Source organism: Branchiostoma floridae, chromosome 5 (genome assembly GCF_000003815.2).
Source record: "Branchiostoma floridae strain S238N-H82 chromosome 5, Bfl_VNyyK, whole genome shotgun sequence".
Lineage (NCBI taxonomy): Eukaryota > Metazoa > Chordata > Leptocardii > Amphioxiformes > Branchiostomatidae > Branchiostoma > Branchiostoma floridae.
Genome location: NC_049983.1, coordinates 9,129,953 through 9,151,872, shown reverse-complemented (window position 1 = coordinate 9,151,872; position 21,920 = coordinate 9,129,953). Strand labels below are relative to the sequence as shown.

Sequence of the window (21,920 nt, the reverse complement as noted above, 5' to 3'; positions counted from 1 at the left end):
TATGTAAAATACACTGACTAATATTTTATCTAATTGATTTCAAATGAGAAGATTCCAAGCTACCCCGATGGAGTGAGTTTGTGGCCCATAACCACTGACGTAATGAATCAAAATCTCAATAATTTTGCATTCCGAAAAGAAATGAAACGTTCCTTTCAACATACCACAATGAAACTGCATTTGCATTTTGAAACTCATTAAGTACAATTTTATTAACAGACACAGACCTGACAAAAATCAGTAAACTGGATGCTGCACCAATTAGAAAATGAACACATTATATCAGCAGGCATCTATACGTTTAAGGGCTTACTGGTGCAATAAATTACGAGAACAAATTGAATAAACTTTGTACGTCAACGTACAGAACAAGTGTTGTTCACATGAACATAGGACTTTATAACACCAGTGGTAATCAGATACTCCACTAATTCCTTAGTAGCGAAATGGACAATTGTTTTGAGTATCGCCCCTTCAAAAGTTTTCACAGACCATCAAGTCCGGACCTGCACCTGATCCTTTGTACCTGTACCTGAATTTTCTGTTCCAGTACCCACCCCTAGTTCATACCATTGAAACTGTTCTGAAACTCATCTGGTAAAAGTTTTACCTACACAATATAAGTAAGCGAAAGACCAGCTTTTTTTAAAAGCTCTTGTTTGTTTACTCTTTTCATATTTCACCAGTCAATATCAAGAACAAGATGGCCGCCTGCAATAATAAGTTACCTGTATGTTATCGGTCTGGTGATGCCATTGCCAGGGCCCTCGCATAATGACGTCACTACGCAGCCCATCTGCCCAGCTCTAGCACACCTGCGCCTCCCACCTGAACACCTGCCGTACCACCTGTACTCGCACCCGGAGGCAGCTGCAGCTGTGCGGAATGACACGCGATGTTACCGGCGGCGCAGGGCACGGCTGCCGTGCTGGGGGTACGAGGAGGACTGCCCTCCTGAGTCTAGGTACAGTCCGCCGGTGTGCGACCGGGAACGGGAAAGGTATGGGCCGAACGGTTTAGTGCCGAAGGGAGCACTGAAGGTGGATAGAATAGGTAAACTTTGAGGATTACAGCAGCAGAAATCGTTAATGTGTGCCAGAAAATGATGCCTGCATATTACGTATTCACTTCGCAATGATAGCATACCTTCTGTTGCAAATTGAACCTGAAAATATCACTATTAAAAATTTAGAAAACCGATTTACAATGGTCCATAAGCCATGGTGTTAATAATATAGCAGCTTCTGACCTATGAACATTAGATACTGATAATGTATTTTGCTATCATGTTTTTACGATTCAATATCATTTTCTTATCGATACGTTTATGAAGGTTAGACGTCAAGGTTAACAATATTCAATTAGATTTCAATCCCTCAGCAGGGTAAAAATGGAGATTTACTTCCGGACGTTTTGAGTGACATCCATCACTCTTCTTCAGTGTCACTAGAATGAACTGGCAGAACAATTCAATTGTGGAGATTGAATTGTGTTTCAATTTTCTTATCGATATTTTCTCGCTACTGACATCCCATATCAGTCGGAAACGTCACCACAAACTGTCCAACACAGAACGTTTCTGGCTGGAGGCTGGGTTTGGGTACGTCCGAGAGCAGAAGAGACAACTCGTTGCACTGTGTGAGGCACAGAGTCAGGTATGACTTTCATAATATTATTGACAAATGTCTATTGTAATTGGTAACTACGATCTGCGACAGATGGAGACAAAATATAAGTAAGGGAAGCACCAAGTGTCAACGAACATTGAAAACTTTCCTACTTCACGGCTCAATGCTTGTTGATATAAGTTCGACGTCAAAATTCGAGCAACTTGACAAACGGCTTCGAACCTCAGAAAATGTTTTTTACAGAACGACTCGTGGCTGGAGTGTTCTCCCTACGCGCGATACTGCAGGGCGAGAAACCTTTACCTGGATTTCCGTCGGCTCAGAATACAGGAAAACCACTTTGGAAAAAGGTGCGTCATTTTAAAGTAGCTTTCCATTATACAGCAATTCCGCAACTTTAATTGCTTCGAATCGTCGATATTTAGCGTTTCAGCATAGCTCGTGAAAGAATGATATAACACACATATGATTTTTTCCATCGAAAAGTAACTTGTCACTGTAATTTTCTAAATTACACTATTCTTGTAGAAGCATTCTTATAAGATATGTCGCGACTGCCAAAGGAGCAATCCGGTGTGTGTGAAGCTATGCCATGGAGGCATTTTGCAAAATGCATTAAAAGTGTGATTTGAGTTGTCATAACGCACTTATTTCATCATCATCTGCATATCTTCAAGGTTCAGGCGAGATATACTCGGACCAGGTGACATAGGAGGCCATTGTAAGGTTAAAGCTGACAGGCTGAAAAGCATGACGGGACACGAAGCCCACGGTCTCATGTCTTGGTAAGTAACAAAGTAGTAGTAGTAGTAGTAGTAGTAGAAGTAGTAGTAGTACATGTAGTAGTAGTAGTAGTATTAAAGTCATACAGTGTATATGTGTACCTCAGTCAATACATCAAGATAGCAACTTTCATCTTAGTTGCGAAAATCCAGCCATTGGCCGTGAATTTAAGTTAAACCAAGCACCACACAACGTATTTGCACTCGTGCAGGTACGCAGAACTGGAAAATTTTACGTCACTCAACTTCCGACCAACCACAGGCAACGAAAACTGTGACGTCATGTTGGACACGCCTACTTACTTCATGAAGCTGGATTTAGGTAGGTTTCACGTTACTAAAATCTCCTGATTAGAAGCTTTTATCAATTTTTAACAACGATAGAAGTATGCATGATCGTCATAAGTGTTGTATTCCGGTGACAAGCCGAATTTCTGCCCGTCAAATATTTGCCTCAACACTGCTAGGGGGTTTCCAGTATACCTGAAGGGAGAGAAGTGCGTCACACTTGAGGGGCGCGTTAATTTTCAATTCTGAGCGGAGGATTTTGGGTGGACGGGTCGCGTTGTGGAGACTACCCCTAAGCAATCCCTACCCCGACCCTAATACTAGCCCTAGTCCCAACCCAAACACCAACTTCACGAAAGCGCACTACCCCAAGGAAAAAAATCTGGCGGAACAGAAATTTGGCTTCACGCCGGCTGTAGTATGTGTTGATGCAAGATGTACCGATGTCCGCAGGTATAAACATGTACCACCACTTCTGTGACTTCCTCAACCTGTACGTCTCCCAGCACGTCAACGGTTCCTTCTCCACGGATGTTAACATTGTCGTCTGGGATACGGTAGGGCAGTGTTTGATACGTTTTAAGAGGCCCGGGCAGGTTCCCTAATTTTTTAGCAGAAGGATGCATTTGCGTTTTGTTTATGGAGGGTGTTATGTGATCTTATGTTGCCTTACGATAAAGCATGCATGGATATAGGTTACCCCGTGGATAAAGGTGAGCTATCGTTATACATTTTGTGAACTTCAGAGCGGACGTTCTTACAAGGACCTGTTCGGCGCCACCTGGCGAGCCTTCACCGATCACTCTATACAGCAGCTGAAAGATTACGACGGCAAACGGGTAAGTATATTTTAAGTAAGTTTATTTTGACTTGTCCAATCACAAAATTGACTACAAAATACACATGAACAACAACGCGATTCACAAATGTTTTAGTCGTGATAAGCGATTGCGCTTTTGCCGGCAATTTGCGTTTTGTTTAAAATTTGTTGTTTTCTCATTCTAATTTCTTGTGCATCGCAGGTGTGTGTGCGCGAAGCCATCTTCCCCCTACTGCCTAGAATGGCGTTTGGATTATACTACAACATACATTTGGTACGAGTGAATTTATGACCCTAGTCGCCAGTGGACCGATCTTTTTATATTCATGTATGTGAGAAGTCACGGTTTTGAAGACGAAGACCGTCGGACGAATGTGAGAACTTCACACCTAATAAGGATTCTGCGTTCTATAACTTTCATTAGTCATATTCGTGTACGTTAAAGTGTTGTTGTTTTCAGGTACCAGGCTGCAAGAACAGCGGACTTGTACGTGCTTTCTCCCGCCATGTCCTATACAGACTGGGAATAGACCATGGACAACCCCAGGTAAGATATTTTGTAATCAACATTCTGAGAGATGTGTCGTTGATGAAGGTGTCTCAGTAATGTCTGTAGAGTTGATTACGTTGTGCTTAGCCGTTCTTCTGGTCTTGTCATCTGTGTTTTCCTCAGATCGGGCGCCTGCGAGTCACGTTCCTGTCCAGAATCACACAGTTCCGACGGGTGCTGAATGAAGACCAGGTCAGTGGTGGACTCCTGTTACGTGAAAATCGATTGGTCGATGCGAGCTCTAAATTTTACTAGTAATCCGCCCGGTGTTCTCTCGGACATAGTGCGATTTTGAGAGATCGGTCGATGTTGGGAAGTACCAGAGTACAGTCCTATTATATGTGATGCCGGAGTAAATTTCAGGTGGAAAATAAGCCCGAGTTTCTGGTGATTTTCAAATTCGGCAACGTACCTTCTGGAGATCAACATATACGGTCGAAGCTAACCGACTGTGTTACGGGGTACTGTGCGTTGTTTGATTTGGAATGAAGCCGTATTAATAACAAGTGGCGAGTGCAGCTCTTCCAAATCCTTGGAAATCTTTTACAAGGGTGGATAGCATTTCATAGATAGATTTCTTTGTATCCTACCGAGACGGAATTTTCCTGGCACCTATTACCTCCAAGCAGATGTACGGAGAGAAGATCGTAAAATGAGGCTGAATTCTATCAGATATTCTGTACTTTTACCTGTCCCAGTTTCATTAGTGGATAAAGTAGAAAATACTCTTTAGTGTCCTTAAGAGGTTTAACATTTAAGAACTTTACATAGGAGGTGGAGCAATTTGAGTTTACCTAATCCACTTTTTTTCTTTTTACAGCTCCTCTCAGAACTAAGAAAGGACTCAAGACTTCACGTTAACAAGGTTGACTACGATCACAGGCACGTTTTCTTCTATTCCGCTAACATTAGAATACTACTAATAGTCATATTTTGTGCGAAATGGTGATGAAAACATGGAAAGACATAAACGTTAGGAAATGTGTATGTGTGAAAACGTTGTAAAGTATTCTCATACTTTACAGGGAAATGCCATTTCTGCAACAGTTACAGGTAAAGTATGCTTGTCTTGTTTTGTCACATCATCATATCATGATATCAGATAATGGTAGAATAGCAAATTTAAAAGACATTAATGAATAGCCATGACAATGCACATCGCTTTCCCTAAATCTTTTATTGTCTATAGCATGTTTATCATTTTTATACAACATGATGAGGGAGAATAAGTGTAATGTTATACTTAGCCAAATTTTCTCTGTTGTATTTCAGCACACACAGAACACAGATATCTTCATAGGAATCCATGGTGCTGGGCTGACCCACACACTGTTCTTACCTGACTGGGCCTGTCTGCTGGAGATGTGAGTGATAACAGTGGTACTCATCTGCAATACTGATCTGTATTATATCATAGCTGCAGACTTATCTGATATCTTATTGCAAAAAGAGTCAACTTTACAGCTTGCATATCTTGGTCGTAAGTATTAGTATTTGATAATATTTTATTTTGTCTTACCTCCTCCATCTCAATAAAGTGCAGGCCAAGGTTCTCACCAAAAAAAACAAAGGTTCAAACAAAGTCACAGAAATGAATGTTGTTGAAGTAAAGGAACAGGTTTTATAATTGTCCTCATCTTGTATGAAAATGTTCCCAGCTACAACTGTGGTGACGAGTCGTGCTACCGTAACCTGGCTGCACTGCGGGGGGTCGGGTATGTCACCTGGGAGGGAAACGCTGGCCTGACACAGATAGACCAGGTAATTTTCTCTTAATGCACACATCCAGGGCCTCAACTTGGAAGCTCGTCCGTGTTGGTAGAAGCCACTCTACCGGTAGATCAAATTATAACTGTAATTTCCAACCCAAATAACCCAAATTTTTTAATCTCCAAGCAGATCCTACATTAAAGATAGTATCAAAACCTGGTAGAAGAGTAAAGCCGGCCTAGGAAGCTTCACTCCTCTGCCACCATTTCACTTTTTTTGCCAGCTTTTGATCTTATTCTGCTTGGACTCACCCAAATTTTCCACTTTCCAACTCCAGTGTTTGTAAAGGAATATTGGACTCTTTGACAAAGATTGGAGTTAGTCATTCAAACCTTTGGATAAGTCCAGACATTGAAGGCCTATGCAAAACATTGCCTTTTGGTGTAGTAGGAAGTAGCTGTGATTAGGAAAGGAAGCCAACAACATTTCTACCTGACAAGGAAAATATGTCAGACTCTGCTCTCCTTCTGAATGTTCCTATTTTGAAAGAGCATTTTGTAATTTAACGAAAGTTGTTATCAGATCTGGAAATCCCATTTTTTGTTGTACACTTTTTTTTCCGGATATAGAAGATAACTGTAGAGAAGTAACATTTCTTCTCATCATTATTTCAGCTGGGCACATACAAGGGACGAGGGGACTATGACAAGTTTGTGAACTACACTGTGAACCCTACAGAATTCAGAGTTTTGATGGAGAAGGCCATCACGTATGTGTTCAACCACCCTGCATTTCCCGCCAGACACATGCACCAAAAGGAGGAACTCTGACAACCATCTTTGTTCTTCGTAAGGTCATCTTCCATAAACGGATTAAGGTGGATGATGCTGGGTGGGATGTCCTGCTGTGCACTCTGTGCATAGACCAGTGGTTAGCGACCATGCCTCCATGCCTCTGGACCAAGAGGTTTGGAGTTTGATCCATGAGCTGTTGTTGTTCATCTGACACACATGCTACTGTGAATAGTTGCAGTCCCTAGGACAGGATGTTACGCTTCCCCATACAATTCAGAACCTGTCTTCTCTGTCACGACCAGTGGAAGAGTCATTTGAGCTAGACTTGTTCTCAAGTTGTCTTTCTTTTTGTTTGTGCTGACTGATGTGTCTAAATATACTGTGCTACGACCTGGCAAGCTAAAACCTGAGTCATGGGAGATACTGCCAAGCCTGGACCCTAGAGCACAACTGTCTCTAAGTCACTAATATATGTGTGACCTACTCCCCTCATAACAAATTCTGAATTGCTCTCACGACATCACAATATTCTTATTCATAATGGATGTTGGGGGCTAGCCTCTGTAAGGCTTATAGTCACAGAATCATGTCTGGATCATGTCGGGAGATATGTGTGATGCATTTCACAGAAATCTTTGTCAATAGCATTGAACAGTTTTGAACCTGTTATGAATCCCCTGAATACATAAAGTATCTAATGATGACACAGTAGACCACAGTACATGTATCAATAAAAGTTTATTTTCTGTAATATTTCTATAAGAGTTCTTTTCAATTCCTTTTTGCATGATGCATGACTGCAACTATATATCAATCAATAATAATCAATTCAATCACACAAGATCTAAATCTCAATAGTACAGGCAAAGCTGTATTAATCTCAGTTTTGCAGCATTTTGTCTGCACATACATGTAATGAATAAAATAGTACTGATACTTGGGTTCGACTGGAATGCAAAATCAGCAATTTGTAATGACGGGTAATATAACATGATCAGTCTGTGTACTCAGGTACTGCATCAATACCCAAAGGGGCAACTTAAGAAAACATTTAGGAGCCTTAAGAACATGCTAACTGCAGATTGGTTGATAGAAACCAATATTGTATCCTCTTGCAAGTTTTCCACACGAAAACAAATGTTGGACCTTATACATGTATGTTAACTTTACATAGACCACCTTTTTAAAACATGTAAGTTTCCCTTTACACCTCTAATCATACACTGAACCAAAATTTCTTCCCTATCTCTTACTTGTCTTTGTGTGTGGGCACATAAGCTGTATGATTGTCATATGTTGGCAAACTGAGGATTTTGGGGGGGATAGCTGTGTATGTGACATACTAAATTCAGCTGTCTTGTTATAACATACCACCTTTTTGCACCTTTTACTTTGTGACAAAACTTTTGAGCCTTATATTTTGGAAGACAAGTGAAACTATTGCAAAGTAAAGCCCTTGTCACACATTCTATCAGAACCTGCCCATAACTGTGATCCCAAACCACTCGCTAATGAAGGTAACATTTCCAAACCAGGTCCCAGCCGTGCAGCTTTTGGTAACGAAAGGTACAATAGAAGAGACAACAAAACACGCAGAACGTAATAAAATCAGTTATGAGAATAATTTCTGTATATTCCATGATAGTAACTTCTATCTTTTCGTTTCCACAAACATCCCGACCCAGCCCACTTGAAAACGGGACCGAAGCAAACAATTGGCATTGGGTCGGGATTAGACTGAAATCCATTCTACTATAGCTTCAGTTCAGTCTTCTTCTTGCATATAAGAGGAATATGGCTTTTCTGCATTTTATTTGTCATAACGCATTTATCAGTTGGCACAGACAACTTTTAAAGACAAGACAATGCAAGACATGTATGATGACCTTGGTCAGTAGTAGTGGTGGTCATAGTCAGCTATATGTGACAGGGGCTTAATAAAATATGTATTTTCTTGAAAACGAGGAAAACTTGACAAATTTTTGTCCGAGTGGTCACAATACTTCTTGATGTTCTTGTACTTGATTTTCTGCATCTTTGCTGTCTTGTTTGATCCCTGGCTTGTCCTGAGTTGCCTGTGGTGCATCTTCTTTCTTCTGATCAATCAAGACATTGTCTACATGTGGGGATGGCTGTGCTGTCTTTTTGTTTCTACTTATGGTGTTCTTAATGTGCTGGATAACTGTAAAAGGGTCCACATTCACATTGGATGCCTGGAACAGAAGAAATTTTCAAGTTCTGTATGGTTGTGTGTGGAGATGCTAGCTACATGTAAAAGGTACATGCATAGTGTACAAGTTATAAGTCACCTCTTCATAAGACCATCTAGCCATTGTGGTCACTTTTTGATGGTCCATTAGATTATTTTGCACATTGCCCCAAGCATTCAAAATTCTGTCTATAGTGGAAACCTGTCTAACATGACCATTTTTCCCTTGAACTATTGAGGATTTTCATTGATGTCACAGATGAAACCAAAAATTGAATCCTGACCATATAGGCAGGTGAATGGACCACAGCAGCAGTACTTTGCCATGTTTAACAGACATACAGTAAAATTAAACAGTGCTGGCATAATGACATCATACAGAACAAGCTGTTTAATTGCACAACCAATTTGCCAGCATATTTCGTGCAATTATCCGGGTGGTGCAACAATGCAAGGTTATCCAGCTGGACCGCATCGGTTTGGGATTTTGTGCAATCAAAAGAAGTGTGCGATAATCTGTTGTGTAATTAAATGGCTTCTACTGTAGGTAGATTTGACGGTATCATTTAAATGCCAGCTAAACAAGTCATACAGGAAAGAGGCATGGACACTTACTGCGAAGAGTTCCATGGCACTGATGTCGTTCCTAGGGTTGTCAGGAGGACCGCGTGTGATGATCCTGGCTACAGCAGGGATGTCCTCTGATGTGGGTGCACTGAACGGCTCCTAGAGAAGACCAATTTGGATTAGTTTGTGTCAGTTTAGATCTTAAGAAATTCTTCTTCTTCTTCTTAGGTAGGATATTGTAATTTAGCACAAGTGTTGTCAAAATTAACATATACATGTACCTGAAAAGCTATATATACATGGATGTTGGAATTGCGTTAAATCTACATAGAAGTTGTGTTAACTTAATCTTAAAATTTTCTTACCAGTCTGGGTAAAAACATGGCCATGCTGAAGGCTGGACGTTTCAGGTTGTCTATAAAAGCTGGAAAAAACAAAGAACACAGTTAGTTACTATCAAAGCTGGGCACATTCTCTTGTATCTCAATAAAGATCATCACATCAACACTTTGCAAGAAACAACTATCTTTGGTACCATCACAACATCTTGTAAGGGAATTATCTTGCCCATGTCTTGGAGAAAGCAACACTTACTCCTTATGGTGTAGTAGATAAGTCTGAAGAAGTCCTCTCCAGATGTACGGCTCATGATGAAGACTTCATGGTCTTTCTTTGGAGTCTACAAGGGCAAGATAATAAAAGAATTTCTTTCATGATTCAAAACTTAGAAGGGCACTTCTCATTGGAGAAGATCTGGAACTGTTGTTCCACATATATATATGCCACTCACCAAGTGGCCAATCAGACTGTATAATGCACTACCAAGTGGCCAATCAGAATGTTTAATACACTACTAAATACATCACTTATAAGACCGTAGGGGGTTCTTTTAGGTATTCATAGAATTTTTCTTTTGTCCAAGTCTACCTATGATATGTTTTGACCAACGTACCAGGTAAGCCATAGCGGAGGCATTGCCAAGGAAAGTGGTCAACCCAAGTGCATTGTGGATCTGTTGACACAAAGACACAGCAAAATATAGATTATAAGCACCTTATATACTGTCTTGATCATACATTAGAATACAGTGACATACATAAGAGTATGAGTATTACATGTGCTATAACTATGTCCATTTTCTTCATTGTCCATACACAACAAACCATGTTTTAAAGTATGATGTCGAAGATGTATGACCAGAATAGTTACTAAGTCAGCAATACAATAATGGCAAATGCATTGTATCACCTGTAAAAGGTGTGAAAAGTAGTTGCTGCCATCATGTTGATCTGCATAGTGCTCTGCTGACAGGCGGATGTGTTCCATTATACCTGAATGTGGTAGGAAAAACATGTAGAAGTAGCATCCAGTATTTGATTATGCTGCTGCTGGGGTTTCTGACAGAGGGGTAGCTGCTGTCGGCTGAGTCTTCACACCGCGCTTCCATGCGGCTCTGTCCAGCGGGCTCCCACCGCAGATAGACCACACGCCTTGATGTCCCTCCTAACACATTCCATCCAGGATGAAACACAATCTAAACAGCTATCTAATCCCAAAACATCAAATACAATTTTTCTTTACTCTACGGTCACTTTGTGACAAGGCACAAACAGCATTTACATTGTATTCTCCCTCAGTCAGAAACAAAATTGTTCTCTGTCACACACCATCACATCTCAAGACTCTACATTCATCTGTGAATGTGTCTAGTATTGACTCTTTTCGATTAGTAAGGAGTGAGCACTTAAATCCTTTTCGTTATGCTATTTCTAAATTTTTTTTTAATGAATAAGAGGTAGTTTTAAAGACAGAATTGCTTTTTGATTTTGTAATATTAAAGTGCTGAGTTTGCTACTCTTAAAAGGAATGTAAAACTTAATGTATGTCAATCATGGAATGTATAAAGTTACCCACCGTAATGCCTGGCAGCACTGAGACTAGCCTGTGCATGTGGGTGAACCTGACTGGCGCTGGCCTTGGGCAGACTGTCCCACATCAGGTGGGGGTAGCGGTACTGCTTGTCTGTGTCGTAACACTTCATGAACCTGAAATGATTTGATTTGATTTATGTATTGCAACGATACAATAGAGGTGAGTCGCAGGCAGTGGTATGCTCGTTTTGTGATCAACATATTAATCCACATATTTTTTTAATACATAGACACAAAAAAAACGGCCTGAAAAAATCAGTTGACCAGATTTTGGATCAATTAGAAAATGAACAGATTATATTGGTGTTCATGTGTTTTGGGGCTTACAGTTAAAGGAAAGCATCAGAAAATCTTCAGTTCATTATTTTCCAGTAGTTTACTCATTAAAAAGTTGATGTACGTCAATTTTTACATTGATCCGCCTAATGAACGGTTTGTTGTCAAGGGTATGTTGTCAGAGAATGATTTTTTTAATGTCCCTGGCAGTTGGACAATTGTGAATTCAACCAAAATTCGTGGAAGCTTACGTGTAATTATCGCTGTGCTGTCCGGAAAGGAGAAGGTAAGAACTGACCCGAACTCGCTCTTGTAATAGTCCAGAATGGCACGGTGCGTGAACCTCCCCACCACCATTGTTTTGATTTCGTTCCGTCGCCGCGCGGTTCACACGCAGGCAAGCTTATTCATGTTCAGTCTCCCGGGGACTATGGCTTCGTAGACAGCTCACAATGCGACTTACAGGTCCACGAAAGTAATTTTCAATGACAACAAACTGAACTCCAGAATGGTGGGGTGATTATTTACCGCTGAGAGGACCGAGGTTCACCGAGCAAAATGGCTGGCTAGAAGTTTCGGATCCGTGACGTCATACAATCTCAGACGATCAGAACGAGGCCATTACGTCATCGGCCAGTGCGGCGGGGAGAGGAGGAGAGCGCGAAGTTCAAACGTGTCTACAGGGTCATATTAGGCGGATCAATGTAAAAATTGACGTACATCAACTTTTTAATGAGTAAACTACTGGAAAATAAAGAATTGAAAATTTTCTGATGCTGTCCTTTAAGGAAATAACGAGTGAAGTAGAGGAAATTTTTACCAAGTTTCCACAGTCAAACTTGGTCTAAAACAGAGGCAGTTGTTTACATGAAGATAGGACTCTAAAAAGCCAATGGACGTCATATACTCCACCAAACAGAATCCTTTGTAGCAAAATGGACCATTGAGTATGATAAGTTCACAGATAACTAGGTCCAGGTTCAGGTCCGAACCTGATCCTTTGGACCTGAACCGTACCTGTACCTGAATTTTCTGTACTGCTACCCAACCCTAGTACATACCATTTCATGGCAGTGTTAGTGAAGTCCATGAACTGTTCCTCAGTGAAGGCTGTGGGATGATGGGTCTTCAGGAGGATGATGGCGTGGAAACTGTCGTACTTGAAGGTGTTTGCCGCAGTGGCGGAGTGCGTGGATTCTACCCTGCCAAATGTGTCTTCTGCTGTTTTACTGCGATAGAAACAATAATAGTTATTTCACAAAAATAGCCTGCCTACAAGCTGGTACTCAGGTGTTCTCAATAGTACATACATGCCACTGACTTACTTATGACTCAACAGTCTATATTCATTCAAAGATTCACATGTATGCAAGTATTACATGTATGCAACTCCAAGTGAACATACTGCATTTCTTGTAAGTCATTATTACGACATCTAAAAGGTTGGAAAATGATGTGTACTTACAATTGGTATGCACAGAAGTCACAGTCATTCTCTGTCTCTTTGGCCAACTCATCCACACTGATAGAACATTAGGAAAAATGAGTTAACTGTGTCTTCCTTGTGTTGGAATTAAGCTCAAAATTGTTCAACTATGGACTCTACTATAAAACACAGATGACTGATCTGATGAGTCTTAATTTGAGCAAACTATATCTTCATCTAAAACTGTTCAGCTACTTCCTTATTTTTAATCAACAGTAAATGGTTTGGTAAAAACATCATGGCTTCATACTCTGTAAGTAAAATAATTTTCATATGCCTTAGATTTATACATTTGATACATAGATCCATGTTGTACCACATTATACCTGTGCATCAACAAATCTAGGAATTGATTCTTGATAAGTTACTAGCTGTTACATACTAGATTGCTACATCTTTGTCTGCTGTTGCAACTCCGGGTCTTTTGGAGCGGATGGGGTTGAAGACAGAACTCTCATGTGTGATCAGGTTGAACACAGTGGTCACGAACTGTGGAAGATCATCATTGACTGTCAGTAAAAATGAAATGTTGCACTATTATCTTCACAAAAATATGCAACAATTGCAGCATGTGTAATTCTGTATCTGTATCTACATTTCTATATAGCCGGTATAACCTCCCTTCGGCGTAACACACCAGCTTCGAAGGCACGTGGCATGGCAGCAGCTGGTTATATTACACTGAACAACCCGTTACACCTAACTTTTGCACATCTACCTGCAAATGCTCTTTAAAACTCTCCAACTGGTTTGAGGCCATTTTCACTTTACTTTCACTTCTACCAGACATAAATGCAGTTCAAGTTTGTATTTCTATTTCACCACTAAAATAGGCAAAATTTTAAAAACAGAAACTCATTTGGGGACAAACATTACAAAATTTTTTAATATACTTGATTATACATCTTCATTATCTTGAATCTTACCTGTAGTTTAACATCCTTCAGTAAGTCATAATTATTTCCCAGCCACTTCAGCACTTTTGTTTGGAAGGTGTCCGGTATCACAACCTGGCCAGACTTTCTTGTTACTTCATATATGTCGTCGAATATTTTGTGTAACTCTCTGTAGAAAAAATTACCATTGTCATCAACTTACTTCAACACCAATTTTTATATTACTAGTAATTAGCTGGTTTTGTCACATTCCCATCAAATAAAATTCCCTGCCACAAGTTGAACCTTCTCCCTAATACCAACCTCCACAACTAGTAATAGAGCATACATGTAGGTAGCCAAATGGCTACTTCAGGGTAATAAAATAAAGGCAAAAATGCCACATCATTTGAGATCAATGAACAAATACTCTAGTCTTGAATAATACTTGTAATGATAAAGCTTAAACCCTTGAAGCTTCATAAGCACCTTTTGTTGTCAATTGTCATGTCTATACCCCCTTGAATGGTATTTTAACACATGCTGTACAAGCAATCAAATGATAACAATCACTCGTTTTGGTTGAATAAGGATAAGATAAAAATGTTGGTGGTTTACTGGCATTTGAATGTCAGTAATACATATTTATACCCCCTTACCTGCAGCCTGGGTGCTGTGCTGAATGCCATCCTTCCAGTAGACCTTCCAGTTTACCTATGGTGAAATTTTCTTTTGTGTTCCCAAAACAGTGCTGTCTATACCAGTCCTGGAGAAGTGAACGACAAAATATCATTTTCCCTTTTCGTGATATAAGTTTTAGTAATACATTACCACGACGATGGATGGAGGTTTGACATCCAGGTAATAAGATACATTGTATGCCAAATAATGGTTACTCAAGGAACTGGATATGTAAGTAAATGATAAGCATCTGCTATCTTCTGTCATTGACATTGAAACAGAGGATACCACTTCCAAAAGCATATCCAGTTGCTTGAGTAACTATTATTTGGCATATCTTATTTGGATGTCTAATCTTCCTCGATGTATCAATGGAATAGCTACAATGTCTTTATCAAATCCAGGTGCCTTGGCACATGTGTCACAAGTATGATCATTTGTGATTTTCTAATATTTCCTACAACATTATTCAGACGTCAACAGCATATCATGCTTTCATTATGAAGTTTAAGTAATATGGTATGAAGGTATCAATGAAAACCTTTCCAGTTAGACACATTGCAAGTATCTAATATAGTATATTGTTTTTGGATATTAAAAGTGTGCATGTTACCGTGTGGTACGGTACTGTTGTGCTGAACAAGCTTGTCATCCCAGGAGCGTGTCTTCTAGGTTTGAACTCATAGGAGTTGATCAAGAATAAGAGTCTCATCCAGCCAAAGACTGAAAAGGTTGCCACGAAGAATCCGCACAGAAGAAGCTTCTTGTTTAGTCTGGCTCCAGGCATTGTTAAGGATGAAGTGACAGTTCCGGGGTCTTATGGACACATCTTTTCAAATAGCCTCATCTTATAGCACCTCTCGAGGCCTCCTGCAAAAGGAATAATGGTCATACATATACTAGTATATATCATACCCGGTCCGTATATACATTTGATATCGGTGTTCTGACTGGTAGTGGTACGTATCTTACGGTATGGCTGGGGCTCCATAGTTCGATTCGAACAATTTGAACTTGCTTGAGTGTGCCGCTGTCGAAAATTCAAACAACTGCTTCGTTCCTTTGCGATAAACTTGATTTGTCTCGGGTTGGCATGATATGAATAAAAAACAACACGTTCCCCAGCCCTCCCACGGGTCAGATCACCCTCCAGGGAATCCTACCCGCAGTCGGGCAGTACACCATGTCGTATTCGATATACTGACATAATACATGTCCCCATGGCACAAGTGCCAATGCAAACCACTGCTTGGGCATATGGATCAAATGCCATGAATCCATGGGCTGGAGTTCAATCCTAAGGTCTGGCACAGCTTGTACATGTTGTAAGGGATCGCATTTGTCCTTTTGGGTGGTGACATAAAGCTGATGGCCCTGTGTATGAGGGAGCTTCAGGTAAAGCCTGTAGTGCCAAATAAACAAATCTGATAAACAGTGGGTCACAAACCAAAGGTCCTGGCTTTCATCTGTGCACGAATTAGGATCATGACCTTTGTTCTACAGGATGGGCGCTGTAGTAATCAAACATATACCTATAGGCTGTCTGCAAATGTCTAACTTTGGGACAGCTGATGCAACTAGCCTTGGAAGATGTAAAATCATTATCTTCCTGGCTAGTCGAGTCGAGGACAGCTAGATTAGCAATAACAGTTTTTGTGTGTCCAGGGCAGGAAGATAGCTTTTGCCTCCGGTTTTCTGCACGTCCCTAGTTTCCCTGAGGTCTTGAAAACTGGAGGAAAATGGTACTATCTGTAACTTGTCCTATCTGTTCTCGGACCGTCCTTATGCCTCTAGGTAGGAATCCATGAAGATGACACCAGGCCAGTATGCACTTTCAAGCTGTTTATTCTTCAGGTCTCCGCACAGACGTCTTATCTGTGGAGGTTCTCTCTTGGGCGTCTGTTGCTACGTCATATACGCATGCGTGTTAGTCTAATATGTTAAACAGTTAGAGGTGCTAAATAAGCTACACATGTTACATCCCCTTTTCCAAGATTACTTCTTTTACACAATGCTATGATGTTTTGTCTCATATCTTATAGTCTTTCTTTGTTCTTGATCACATGTCCTTTGCAATCTAAAGTCCTTTCTGTTCTTGACATGGTCCATGGGTTCCTCGTGGGTATTAGTAAGTTAACATGCTTGCTCTAAATCTATAATATGTCTGTCTTCTCATACATGCATTACTTTACGAAGTCCTTCAGATGTGCTGGTGGTCGCACAATCCTTCCAGATCTGGTCATCATGGTCTGCTCAGCGCTCGTTGTTGTTTGCGCAGCAGTTGTTGTTGGTTCGTCGTTGACCGTTGGTTCTGGAGCATCTCCCTGGTCAACGTCGTCTGTTCCCACTGTTGCAGGTGGGGTTTCTGGTGTCTTCCGCAGATGTCGTCTGTTTCTGCGGTACACTCCTCCATCTTCGGTTTCAACTTCAAACGATCGGTTCCCTACTTCTGCTACCACTGTGCCTTTCTTCCAACGATTAGTATTGGTTCCATGTGGCTGACATCGCACAACGTCTCCGATGCTCAACCTTGGCAGATCTCGCGCCTGCCTATTGTAGTAGCGGCGTTGTTTTTCTTTCTCGTTTCTGAGTTTCTTTGGGACATCTTTCTGCACCTCTGGTGTGAGTAGCTCGTTGGTCATCGGTATGGTTGTTCTTGTTCTCCTACCAAACAACCTCTGCACTGGACTGCTGTTGACACCTTGTGTCGGCGTGTTTCTTAAGTCCAGCAAGGCCAAGTACGGATCCATCTTTGCCATCTGCGCCTTCTCCATCATCCTCTTTGCTGTTTTCACTGCATTCTCTGCTTTTCCATTACTTTGTGGATATCCTGGGGATGATGTTATGTGTTGGAATTTCCACTCTTTGGCAAATGTCGCGAACTCGGCGGACGCAAACTGAGGTCCGTTGTCACTCATGACAATGTCCGGGATACCATGTCTGGCGAACTGCATCTTGAGCTTCTTTATGATGGTGGCCGATCTTGAAGTTTCTTCACAGTTGTCGATCTCAAAGAAGTTTGAGAAATAATCCACTGTGATCAGGTACTCTCTTCCATGGAAGTTGAACATGTCTATGCCCACTTTCTCCCATGGTCGCATTGGAACTGGATGTGGTACCAGAGTTTCCTTCTGCTGTCTGGTTCCGACTGTTTGGCACACGTCACATTTCGTCACATAGTCTGTGACTTCCGCATTCATGCCTGGCCAGTATATGCATTCCTTTGCATATCTCAAACATGCTTCTGTACCCATGTGCGAGGCATGTATTCGTGTCAGCATCTGTCTCCTAAGGGACTTCGGTATGGTGGCACGGTTTCCCCTCAGTACCAGTCCATCCTGTGTGCTGAGTTTATCACGCACGTGGTAGTACGGCATCAGATTCTTAGGCATGTTACTTTTCTCTGGAAACCCGTTTCTGATGTTCATCATCAGTATCTTCATCTCTGGGTCTCTGCTTGTGCGCTCACGGATCTCTTCTAGTGTTGGTGCTGATATGGAGTCGCTGATCGTGTTGACTTGCTCAGCTTCCATCTCTGCTAAGCTTCTCTCCCCTTCGGTCGGTAGGTAGGCTCGACTCAGTGTGTCTGCCAGATACATTTCCTTTCCAGGTTTGTATGCTACCGTCACGTCATACTGCTGTAGGCGCATCATCATACGCTGGAGGCGCTTGGGAGCTACGTGCAGTGGCTTCAGCACGATCATCTCGAGCGGCTTGTGATCTGTTTGCACATTTACTTTCCTGCCATACGTGTATTGATGGAACTTCTCCAATCCGTAGGTGACACTCAACATCTCCTTCTCAATTTGGGCATACCTCGTTTCCGTGTCGGTCAGCGCACGGCTGGCGTATGCTATCGGCTGTCCGTTTTGAGTGAGAGCTGCTCCAAGTCCTGTGCTCGAGGCATCTGTCTGCAGTGTCAACTCTTGCGTCTTGTCGTAGAATGCTAACACAGGTGCCGTGGATACCATCTCTTTTATCTTCTCCAGGGCCCTGTCGTGTGTGTCCAGCCACGCCCACTCGCTGTCCTTCAGGGTCAGCTTCCTCAGTGGCTCACACACGTCGCTCAGTTGTGGTAGAAACTTGCTGAGGTAGGTCACGAAACCTATCAGCCTCTGCACTGCTTGTGCATCTTCTGGCTTTGGCATCTCCCTCACTGCTTTCACTTTGCCTGGGTCTAGCTTCAACCCTTCGCTAGTGATGAGATGACCGTGAAAAGGTACTTCATGCTTTCTCAGCTGAACCTTTTCTGCATTCAGTTTCAGACCTCTTTCTCTGCATCTCTGCATGAGACCTCTCAAGTTCTTGTCATGATCTAGGGTGGCTTCCTCCATGGTTTCACCTTCACCCCAAACCAATATGTCGTCCACGACGGGCTTAACTCCATGAAGACATTCTAGAGCCTGGTCTAACCGTCGCTGGAATTCTTCCGGACTAGATTTCAGGCCAAATGGTAGGCGTTTCCATTTATACCGGCCACTCGGTGTGTTGAACGTCGTGAGTGCTGAGCTTTCTTCATCCAGCATCACCTGCCAATACCCATTCTTCGCATCCAGCACGCTGAACACTTTGGCATTTGTCAGTTCAGGTACTATGTCTTCAATCGTCGGCGCTGGGTAATGGCTTCTCTTCAGGGCGTTGTTCAAGTCTCTGGGATCAATGCATATCCTCAGCTTCCCAGATGGCTTCTTCACTGTGACTAGACTTGACACCCATGGTGTAGGAACCTCTACTGGTTCTATGACACCCTCCTTTGTCATCCTATCCAGTGTTTCTTTCAGTTGCTCCTTCACTGCAACTGGCACTCTTCTCGGTGGATGTACGACAGGTGTGATGCTGTCATCTGTTTCTAGATGGCATTCTCCTGGCAGCTTTCCTAACCCGGTGAACACATCTTTGTATTCCTGGATCAGACTCTCCCTTGTCAACGGCCTGTTGACAGTACTTATCTTATCCCTGGGTATGCTACCACGGATCGCTAGGATTCTATCGTAATGAACAGTCACTACTTCAATCTGCTGTATGGCGTTCGCTCCAAGCAACGGCATACTGTCTGAGTCAATGACCACAAAGTTCACCACATACCTCTTCCCAGTCTTGGGGTTGATCATCTTCAGGTCAGTCTCTCCTTCTGACACTATTTCTGAGTTATTGTACATCTTCAACACTCTTCGTGCTCCATTTGTCTTGTACTGTATCTTGTTTCTGAGCAAGGTCTGTTTCGGCATCACGTTACATGTGGCTCCAAGGTCAAGCTGAAAGTTGACCATGCGTCCTTCTAACTTCATCTTGGCATGCACTTGCTTTGCATACTTTGGGTTGGACATACTGAACGTGTTCTCGGTGCGTAGTCTTGCATCTGTGATGGTCATCACGTAGTCATCTTCTTCCAGAGCGTGGACTTTTGTCCTCTGGGCATGAGCTGGTGCCTTCCCAACCTGTCGAGGTCTCTTGTCGGCACTCCTGCACACCTTTGCGAAGTGATTTTGGCCCTTACATTTCAAGCACTGTTTGCCATACGCTGGGCAAGCCTCTTTCTGCTGTCGGTGTCTCTTTCCACAGTACCTACAGTTGGTCATAGGCTTCTGGGGTGTTGCCTGTGTTCTCCGTTGGACAGCATGTACGGCTGTTGGCCCTATCATCCTCATATTTTGCATGGAGATCTCTGATGCACGGCATATCTCCTCACATTTGTCAAGGGTCAAGTCTTTCTCACGCAGTAGCCTCTCCCTTACCTTGGCATCGTTGATTCCACAAATGATCCTGTCTCGGATCAGTGACTCCTCGAGTGCTCCAAGTCCGCAATCTGTTGCTAGGTTTCGGAGATGAGTTGCGTAGGTATCAAACGTCTCACCCGCTTGCTGTGCTCTGGTGAAGAACTTGTACCTTTCAATGGTTTCGTTTTGTTTCGGGTTGCAGTATTTGTCGAATGCTTCTACAATCTGTTCGACGGTTTGTTCTTCTTTGGCAACCGCCACCATGTTCCCATCATTATTTGCTTTTTGGATGGTCAAGGTATCATGGACTTTACGTGCCTGGTCACCCATAAGATACTGCAACGTTTTTCTGCGTTTCTTGGCATCATCTGACACACTCAGGTCAATGTACAGTAGTGCATCCTCCTTCCATTTCTTCCACTCAACGTTAAGATTCCTTGCATTAATATCTAGACAGGCTGGCTGTCTTAAACTACCTTCCGCCATGTTTTTTAGGCTCTGTTTACTAGGACTTGTCCAGAATATGGACTTGATGGATGTGCTGTCGACCTTTGCCCTGGTCTCTAAGCAACGCTGTGGACCTTTCTTGCCCTGCTCTCCAGGTGGCTCTGACTCTTCTGGAGCTTGTTTGGAATCTAGGGGCCTGTACTAGTAAACACAACAGGAACTCTGTCCTACCTCTCTGGGCTTCTCAAATTCCAGACGCCTGCTGAGAGAAGAATTCGGGAGCTCTGTCCTACCTCTCTCTGCGCCAAATCCCTCGTTTCTTTTCAACGTTTGTGGGTCGACATCCCTCTTCTGAACACCATGTAACTTGTCCTATCTGTTCTCGGACCGTCCTTATGCCTCTAGGTAGGAATCCATGAAGATGACACCAGGCCAGTATGCACTTTCAAGCTGTTTATTCTTCAGGTCTCCGCACAGACGTCTTATCTGTGGAGGTTCTCTCTTGGGCGTCTGTTGCTACGTCATATACGCATGCGTGTTAGTCTAATATGTTAAACAGTTAGAGGTGCTAAATAAGCTACACATGTTACACTATCTACATTGTACATGTCTATTACTAAGGTGGGTGCAAGGGGCACCTGCCTCAGGCATTTATAAGCTACACAAATTATAACCTTATGTGATACAACTGGTTACAGAGAGCTGCCACGTTAAGCACTTAATGTAGAATTTGTTTTGTACAGATCAGACTTACGTCCAAGTAGTTACTTTTTGAGACATCATAATTGACATTTATATTTAATAGCAAGATGGATACAAGATATGACATGATATTTTTTCTAGGGACCGCCCCCCTTGGCCTTGCAACGTTTAATCACAGTTTACCACGTTCTAGACATCATTCCTAACTGGTATTGAACAACCAAGCGAGCTTATAACTCACTTTGGGCATGCAGAATTTTGTCAGAACGCTGTAAAGTGCAAAATTACCTACATGAATTCACCGATCATCAAAGACACGTCTGTCTGTGTTGGCCATTGGAAACAAAGGTCAGTCCACTCACTAAAGGGGTAATATTTTTCTTGATAGACAGATGTAGACAAATATTTGGTAATTATTTCATGATATGAAAGAAACTTTCACTAACATATATTATAC

At 42.0% G+C, this 21,920-nt stretch overlaps 2 protein-coding genes across 3 annotated transcripts; one reads left to right on the top strand and one right to left on the bottom strand.

The window, feature by feature from the left end:
- The first annotated feature begins 664 nt into the window (after positions 1 to 664).
- Positions 665 to 7,325, top strand: LOC118416569 (EGF domain-specific O-linked N-acetylglucosamine transferase-like). 2 transcript variants are annotated; one of them, XM_035821723.1, is made up of 15 exons: positions 665 to 1,000; positions 1,541 to 1,655; positions 1,872 to 1,978; positions 2,306 to 2,413; positions 2,623 to 2,732; positions 3,152 to 3,255; positions 3,445 to 3,537; positions 3,721 to 3,792; positions 3,979 to 4,065; positions 4,192 to 4,260; positions 4,889 to 4,950; positions 5,094 to 5,121; positions 5,341 to 5,432; positions 5,727 to 5,829; positions 6,453 to 7,325. In XM_035821723.1, exons 1-15 carry the CDS (start codon positions 750 to 752, stop codon positions 6,606 to 6,608), a joined length of 1,557 nt encoding a protein of 518 aa, XP_035677616.1. In that variant the 5' UTR covers positions 665 to 749; the 3' UTR covers positions 6,609 to 7,325. The 2 variants fall into 2 exon arrangements, with proteins under 2 accessions (XP_035677616.1, XP_035677618.1); XM_035821725.1 differs by lacking the exon at positions 3,721 to 3,792.
- Positions 7,292 to 21,832, bottom strand: LOC118416570. The gene is made up of 14 exons (XM_035821726.1): positions 21,756 to 21,832; positions 15,211 to 15,467; positions 14,576 to 14,682; positions 13,968 to 14,106; positions 13,424 to 13,530; positions 13,021 to 13,077; positions 12,617 to 12,784; positions 11,263 to 11,393; positions 10,597 to 10,679; positions 10,301 to 10,360; positions 9,943 to 10,027; positions 9,714 to 9,772; positions 9,397 to 9,507; positions 7,292 to 8,785 (listed from the first exon to the last, which is right to left on the bottom strand). Exons 2-14 carry the CDS (start codon positions 15,382 to 15,384, stop codon positions 8,567 to 8,569), a joined length of 1,500 nt encoding a protein of 499 aa, XP_035677619.1. The 5' UTR covers positions 15,385 to 15,467; positions 21,756 to 21,832; the 3' UTR covers positions 7,292 to 8,566.
- Positions 21,833 to 21,920: the final 88 nt, after the last annotated feature.